This window comes from Nansenia antarctica, assembly GCF_963989245.1.
Source record: "Nansenia antarctica genome assembly, chromosome: 7".
Lineage (NCBI taxonomy): Eukaryota > Metazoa > Chordata > Actinopteri > Argentiniformes > Microstomatidae > Nansenia > Nansenia antarctica.
In genome coordinates this window covers 54,244,593-54,253,305 of record NC_137677.1, presented here as the reverse complement: position 1 = coordinate 54,253,305, position 8,713 = coordinate 54,244,593, and the positions used below count along the sequence as shown (strand labels likewise).

At 40.7% G+C, this 8,713-nt stretch overlaps 1 protein-coding gene across 1 annotated transcript in view; it reads right to left on the bottom strand.

The window, feature by feature from the left end:
• The window catches only part of pde11a (phosphodiesterase 11a), a gene marked incomplete at its 5' end in the record, with an annotated part of 33,411 nt that extends 24,928 nt beyond the window's left edge, over positions 1 to 8,483 (bottom strand). Inside the window, 2 exons of the mRNA XM_080535631.1 lie at positions 6,404 to 6,562; positions 7,689 to 8,483. Coding sequence (XP_080391757.1) covers positions 6,404 to 6,562; positions 7,689 to 8,483 — 954 coding nt within the window. The remainder of the gene's footprint in view (positions 1 to 6,403; positions 6,563 to 7,688) is intronic.
• Between the last annotated feature and the right edge of the window lie 230 nt (positions 8,484 to 8,713).

Below are 8,713 nucleotides of genomic sequence, written 5' to 3'. Positions count from 1 at the left end.
TTTTTACCAAGTCACTGACACTGAAGCCACTGACGCTGTGGGGATGCTAAAATGGTGATGTCATATGATAAAATCCACCATCCCCCCTGATTTTCTTTTACAACTTGAGTACTGCATACAAGAATACACAGATTTAGAATGAATGAGAGGGGGCTGTTTCTGTTATGTGTGTGGACTGCTGTGGTATCAGATCTCTCCATGACTTGAAGGATGAAGGATCAGGTCTCTTGGTGTGTATATGACTCCAAGACCATGTGGTCTCATCTGAGACACCAGTACCCTTTGACGAGGGATCAATAGCATTACGGCGTGCTTTCCTTTACAGCCTAGGCCAATTGTTTACTTATCTAGCTTCTGCTTCCGGCTGCTGCTTATATCAACCAATGAGGGTCCACACAACTGGGCTAACTGACTTAGGTTGGTCCTGCCAATAGCCTGACTGGGCCAGGAAACCCTAGAACAATACTTGTATGGGGAGTTACTCAGCTGTGACCAGTGACACTGTAGCACCTGCTCCAGCTCAGCAGAGCTAATGTTTCAGTGACTGATAAGGTAAACAATGGGGAGTAGGAGGGATTATGGGAGGGAGAAACTATGACACTTCTCTGGCAGCTACAGATGTCATCCAGACGATACCGCAAGGTGTATTTGTGACTTTGTGTCCATTGTCCATGTGAAATGCAGGTTATAACATATTCTACACAATTCCCATAGGGCAATACTCTGCACAGCAACATGCATATCTACAACATTCACCTCTGTCTTCTTCATTGGTCACAACCTCAACACAAACTGTGCATTCAGCTCACCAGGGTGATTCAACAATCTGCAAGGTCATTGTACATGAGTTGCTCTTATATCTGTGTAGTTAACACTATAACTGCTCTAGTAACAACATGTTATTGACACGTTGATAGAGGGTCGTTCAGCCGTTGTTTTGCCACGATGCAACACAGATGTAGGAGCCGTTGAATGTGGTGTCACCACCTACAGTAGACACTGCACATCCTTTCACTAACGTTACGCAATATATATTTTCGCAAATGGAAAAGGATGAGGAGGAGAAGTAACGACAACATACATAACCCTCTGTTTCTGCTGTCTGATAGCATTCTTTAATAATGACCTTCCAGATAACGCTGTAGCCGTCAATAGGCCCAGCAGGATAAGATTCATTAGCTAGCAGGACATCGGGGACCCAGCTATGGATCTCCCCGTATAAGGAACAGGCAAACTCAAGGAAAGCATTGGTCGCTCTAATTAGATTCTGTCAGGCAGGCCATTATGCAAGGCCTGCATTACAAATAAGTGCCTTTTGCCTAGAGACCAGAGAACTGACCAGTAAAGAGTAGTTTAGTAATGAAACTAACTGACTGTGGCCTTAGGACCCAACGCCAGACTGTGGCTTTAACCTCTGTTATTTCTTGATAAAACAATGGGATGTGACAGTGTTACGGTGTTAATCATCTCAATGGTTATTACTACAGTGCTAAGTCAAGCTACTGCATCCAGTTCCATTCATCGACGAGCCAGGATTGTGTGCATTCTATTCACAAATGTTATCTTGCAGGGCTGCATCTATTTTTTCCCAGTACGCAGTTTCCCATTTCTCTCTGATGTCACACGGTCCCCTCGAACTTGCATCAGTAGAGCAAGTAGCACTTTTTCAGATGCATTTAGCTGTGATTGCTCTTTACGGAGGTGACATCAAATATTTATGAAAGAGGAATCCACACCGAGACAAATTTCACAATGCAGCTGGCTCTTTGTTATTCAATTAGTCTATGAATAATGCCAGACACTTCACAGATCAGGTGAAAATTAATGATCCTGTTTCCTCTGGGCCATATGTTTGGCTCCTGTGAATGCCATCAGAGAGGGTTCCGTACCCTTTTATGGGCGTCTACTGACTGTGGTGCTACGGGACGCGTGGCGTCTCTGTGGCCTACTTTCACAACACACTCTATCAGCACAGAGTGGCTAATTCTTCACACAGGCCATGGCGCTTTTGTTGAAACATGCTTTCTGATGCCACCACATGACATAGTTAATAGAAATGTGGGAATGTTTTACATTCTGTAACATATTTCATGGAGCCTTCAGCTAGCAGTATAGCTAAATACTATAATATAGCTATGCAATACAATAGCAATTCAAATTAGTTGTGATGAACTTATTTTACGTCATAAGCAATGTTATATACATGTACACACACATACAAAAACAAAGAATGATTACAAAATTGTACTTTGCAATGAAGCAATGCAGTCTGAGGTCGCATTGACTGTGGAGCCGTGGGTGTTGCATCAGTCCAATAATGTCAAGATAGTTTTAAATCTTTTCACACATACAGTACGGTATATTGGTCCTCAGTGCTCTGGTACTTTATGGAACTTAATTCCAGTAGACAAAAGAGAGCCGTTAAACTGTAGTGACTCCTTTGTGGTTTCTACATGTTCTATAAGCTGAGAAATCTTTCCTTTCTAGGAAAAAACAAACATCAACAAACAGCTCTAAAGTATATATGTATAATAATAGAAGAAAGCTTTATCTATGTGAGATCTTGTGGTGTAGCACTTACAGTGCATTGTTTACATAAATATCAATTCAACTTAATTAATAATTAAGTTAATATTAATTAACTGTTAACTGTCAGTAGATGTAATGTCCAGGGCAACATTCAAAACACTGTTACTCATGTGAATGCAATGCAACATGCTTCTCTCAATGTCAACACATTTGAAATGTCAATAAGAACATTTTGAAGAGGCTTTGCAGCCCTACAAACAAACAGCTAACTTTGAAGACCACAGAGAACCCTGAATCACTGACATTCCTCTCCTGGGAAAAAAAGGGAAAGTCAACAGAAGAGAAGAGAGCATTTGATGAAAGGTTACAGGCCTAACCCTCTATAATGATCGATTACTCCGATTTTCTCCAAGGGTCTGCTCCCCTGGGCAGCGAGCCACATTACATCATTTCAACATCAGTTCAACTTGAGTGCAGCCAATCAAAAGAACAGAGCATAATTTCCTGCTCTGTCACTGACGACTGTCCGGCGAGGCACAGTCGCGCGGCACCATTCGACTGACAGCTGTCAGCCAGGAAAACAAGTCTGTCTGTGTGGGGGCTCACATGATTCTCGCCGCCATGTCTCAATGACATTCCATTATGCCACCTTTCAAGAACCAAATGTTAGCAATATCCGGGCAAGACTCACGTCACGGATACCAGACAGGCTCAATCATTTGAAGAAGTCTTTCATTTAGATTTCATTCAGCCAGGGTAGAGGACGGGGAGGGACCGGGGCAAGGCCTCATATGGTGTCAGTATCGGCATGGAGTCACACCAATGTACTTCCAAGGTGGTGCATAAGACTTAACAAGAAGGCTCCCACTGCAAAGTTGTTCACAATCATAAAGGGGTAGTGTTGTAGACAGAATGAACCCATGGTGATATCACCTGTATCAACTGTATGGATCAGTGATATAGGACATTGATATCTGTCTGACTGTGTCATGATCACTTTACTTGATCTCAGTTAATACTGACTGAGATTTCATGCTAGCAATGTAAGACCCATAGATTATATTTGTATGAGGATGTCACAAAATAAATTGTATTGCAACGAGAAAAAGGCCAATCTTTGATTGTACCCACTGGTGCTATTCCATCCAGAGAGACAGAATGTGTCTCGATAACCTAGAGGATTGTATTTTGGTTTGTGTTTTCAAACCTCAATTTTGGAGCATTAATCCATGGCACCACTGAAAAAATCAGATTCTCACTTTCTCTGTTTATTTACGTTGGGAAATTGTCCGAAAGCGGTTATAACAATATTGCTTCAACTCAATTTGACAGGAAATTAGAGAGTGTGGAGAGAGACGCCTTTTGGCTGCTCAATCTATTCACAGGTGTTGAAATTGTATTTTCAGAAACATTTGGGCGATAAAGAGAATAAACTTATTATATAGACACTTTACACTCCTAAGTTCTGTTGAGTGAACTAGCATTGAAAATGAATCTTAAAATCAGTGAGTTTAAAGACTTAACACACTACTATGATTTTATTTTTTTAGAGGCACTACACTGTATCAACATGAAATACTAAACAAAGACAATATAATAATGCAAGGACCAGAAACTGCATCTAGAGGTCAACTTATTTGCATATGAGAAACTCTGTGTATTCCTCAAATAAAGATAATGAGATTATAAATACAATTATGCATGAGTTAGACCATTATCCTAGCTCCCTATAGGACTCTAATCCTGCAGGGAATCAACATAACACAATTTAGAGTGTGGCATTTAAGAACATAGACATACAATATGTTGAACTATTCCATGATGGAGCAGTATTATGTTACACAGATGGAAGTCTGTATCTAAAACCAAATATTTACAGTTGTGCGGTTTTACAGTACTATCTAGTGAAAATAAATGTTCTGTTCTAAAAATTACAATTCATAACGTTTAATTCTACAACGTCTTTTGATAAAAGCATTGCATCATCTGTGAATAGGAAGGGTAGGAAATGCAGCTTTCTCCTCCCTCAGACGCTAACATTTCATTACTAATTCAGCTGTAGCCATCCTGTGCATTAGCGTGATACTAATGCAATGTGAAACATGCTGAAAACACACTGAGAAAAAAAAAACGTTAGTCATTTCCATCCATTATACACAGTGGATTTCTTTCATTTTAAATCTGTAATAAAGGGATTGCAGTCAAAGGTAAACATTCAAAACATAATAATAATTATATATATATATATATATATATATATATATATAAGAATATAAAATCTTTCCCGGTGGGTTAAATGTTTCTTTTGAGAAATTCCTTCACATTTTTGTTTCTTTCCAGATCCACCAGGGTTAAAAACATGTATTGATGAAACAAGACAGCGTGAGCCTTGGAAATCTGCCCCTACATTGCATAACTTTCAGACACATCACAGGGCTGCCAGGCTCTTGAAGGGTTTGAAGTGCGTAACTCCAGCAGCGCTCGTTATGCCTCTCTGAGACTGTGTCGTGAGCTAAATGAGTAACTGTGCCAAATAATATCTCATTAGGCATCAGCAGATCAGCCCCATCAGAAAGATCAATGCCAGCACCCCGCCCACTGCTTTGGTTTATTCTTTTCATTCACAGAGAGACGTTTGTGTTTTTGTCTTCCTGGCAAATGCCAACTCGGCTTATCTGCTTACAGCTTGAGCCAATTCACAATGTCAAGAAGAACCAGTAACACTCCCCACGCCTTTGTGTGTCCACAAACAACTACTGCTATCACCCCGGTGGTAATTCACTTTGGGATATACAGTATGTACTTCTGGACGAATATTAAATAATATAGTGTGACAAATATTAAAGTAAATTATTTTTCTATTCTCAGATAATTTCACTGTGAATGCCATCAGTAGTAAGGGGCAGTGTGCCTCTGTACTGTAGCTATTTCATTTCCACATTGAGTAAAAGTGGCCAGCTGTCATTGGTATTTGCATTACTTCAGCGTCACTAAATACTGCTAAACGGACTAAGTTCTATTTATAAACACTTCCACAAATGTGTCTTGTCGTGCAAGTTAATGAAAGACTGTTTCATGTCTTCATTTTAATAAAAGCATGGCAGGCCAAGACGCCTTTCTGTGGGTTTATTGCGGGAATAGTCAGATAAATTACCAGGAAACCAATTAGTTTTGCACACAGACATTAATTCTCAGGTAATTATAAAATACATGACCAATCAGACTCCAGTGCTTTACACCGTGGACCGTGATGACCGTGATGACACCACTGCAACCCTTGCCAAACAACAGTTATTGACCACACTGAGAAAATGTGCCAATTTATCTCCAGTATGATGACGAGTGTGAAGGATTGAACTGCTGTTTCAATCCTAGCCATTTGCTTGAACCACAAAATTCTTATCCCATTCTGAAATGCATAGATCCATATTTTACAAATCATAATAAAGGTCTACGTACTGTATATTCATTCAACTTCATTATATTTCATCTTCATTAAGAAAGTCAAAAAATTGTGTGGCCTTGATGGCTTTGATGCATTTCTCAGTTCATATCAAGTGATTCACAGATGAGGAATAGTCTATCTATGGTCTCTACGTATAGGAGGCCTTAATAACACGGTCCAGACATATCTTGGTTTCGCACGGTTTCTACCTCATTGAACTAATTGGTTCTGGGATCCTATAAAAAGGAAGTGGGATGTTCCATAGAACCAAATAGAACCATGTTCCAAATGGAGGCGTACCATTTTCAACATGGGCTAGACATCCAGTTTTAACATGCTCTCATTGAGAACCTGTTAGGGCAGCTCACAATTGAGTATTGATAATGGATCTCATCATCTCACTAGATTTGTTTACACTAGATGTGTTACCTTCTCATCATCGTCAGTGAAGAGAGCCCCTCCTGGGCTCTTGTTGATAGCCTGAGCGACGCCGATGATCTCCCCATCACTGTTGTGAATGGGCATGCACAGGAGTGACTTGGTCTTGTACCCTGTCAACTTGTCAATTTCTTCACTGAAGCGACGGTCCTGTAATAAATGGAAGACAGATTAACATAAATACACAATTTGAATGCTAGTTTGAAAATGAATGTGATATTTTACATTTAACTTAAAAACTAGATTTCATGGTCTTCATTAATAAATCTTTGAATGGCAAAAGCAGTAGTCTAACAAAAGTGTTTACTTTGTTACAGAATCAACATTTTTAAACACAGATTGCACGTCTTCATGTGTATGAGTTGTGCATCAGTTGATCAAGGCATTAACTGATCAGTCAATAACAACAACATGAGGTCCTTGGAACTTGACAGTAGTCCACTCCACTTCATCCCTGGTGCAACTAGCTTCATACATTCAGTGGCACCACAAACACACATTTTGTTATTAACATACGGTACCTTCATTTGCTCAAAATGAAAAAAGAAAATGTACAACCGGGAATGATGTCTGCTGTGAGACCAATTGCTGTTGACTAATCAAACCACAATAAATGAAATGAAGTGAAACACTGCCTGTGGGGCAAACAGAGATTGTGCTTGCTTGCTTATGATTGGAGTACACACATCACTAAGTGTGCTACAATATTATGCCAATGGGGAACAGTGAAGAGGAGATGGGAAATCTGGAGTCACTATTGAGGGACAAAACAGCTCTTTCATTCCATTGCTCTTGTCCTAAAAACATCTAGAAAAAACTTGATCTACAAAATTATGCTTTTAAATTCTGAATATTATTTACTGTAGCCCACTTATAACCATTGTGACATTGCTCATAATTTTCTCTATGTACTTAGAATATTATGTTGGATATAATATATTTGTTTGTATATTGTAATTTAACTTATGTAGAGTTGGAATGTATTGTGCATTAAGGATCTCTCTCTCTCTCTCTCTCTCTCTCTCTCTCTCTCTCTCTCTCTCTCTATCTCTCTCTCTCACACACACACACACACACACACACACACACACACACACACACACACACACACACACACACACACACACACACACACACACAAACACACACACACACACACACACACACACACACACACACACACAAACACACACACACACACACACACACACACACACACACACACACACACACACACACACACACACACACACACACACACACACAGAGCACACACCTGATAGGCATCGGGGATATTGACGGTCTCTCCGTGCTCAGCAACATATCCAATGATCCCTTTCCCCCATGGAACCTGAACTTCATCCGAGTTACGCAGAGAGGGTAAAATTGTGATACCTGCATGAACATCAAAGAATTTGGACACCAATGTCTTCTTATTAGCTGTGCCTTCCACTAAGAATAAGGAACAGCGGTCTGCATCGACCATAATACACACAAAGACCAGGATCTTGTAGCTGAGGCTAGTTATATCCAAGTCGTTAGAGATGTCTTTTACCAGTTCCAGGAAAAACTCTCTTTCGTTGTGTTCTTTGAGATAATATTTGAAATCGACAGCAGTGGAGGGGTACTGGGGGATGTTCACCCGGGACTCCAGGAGTGCGCTCAGGATGTGGGCAGTGGTCGGGGGCAGAGAGCTGGCCTTCCTCAGCAGAGCCCTCCGTCTCATGCTGGTCAGCGGCTCCTGGGCCCGGTAGTTGACCTGCTCATCGTATGTCCTGTTCATGTTCATAGCTTTGGACCTGGCGAAAGTTTTCCGCAGTTCCTTTTGCGACGCTCGCCTGTGCGTCAGACCGTCGCCTTTGCTTGCCCAACAACTGTCCTTATTACAGGCATTTGTCTTCTCCGGCTCTGCGGGATTCATACTTACTGGTGTTTTACTGGCCTGGTGATTCTTGAGCCATTTCTGCACCATACTATGCTTCCCTTTTCGGTTGAGGTAGTCCTCAAACAACTCGGGATGCTTATCCAAAAAACTTTCCACGTCAGAGAAGACCATATTCGACACTGCCATGGTCTGATCTTATGGTTGTCCTCCTCAGTAAACCAAATCCTTAGAATTGCACAGGGAAATGTCATTTATAATGTTTATCTGAGTATCACAAGTAAAAGAAACCATTGTAACCACAACTTCCAACAATCCATTCCGAACGAAACTCTGCTGGAGATCTTCATCTTGGAGTCGCGTAGGCTACGCAATTAGGATGGAGATGGAGACATCGTGCGCAACGATGTATTTCCAAA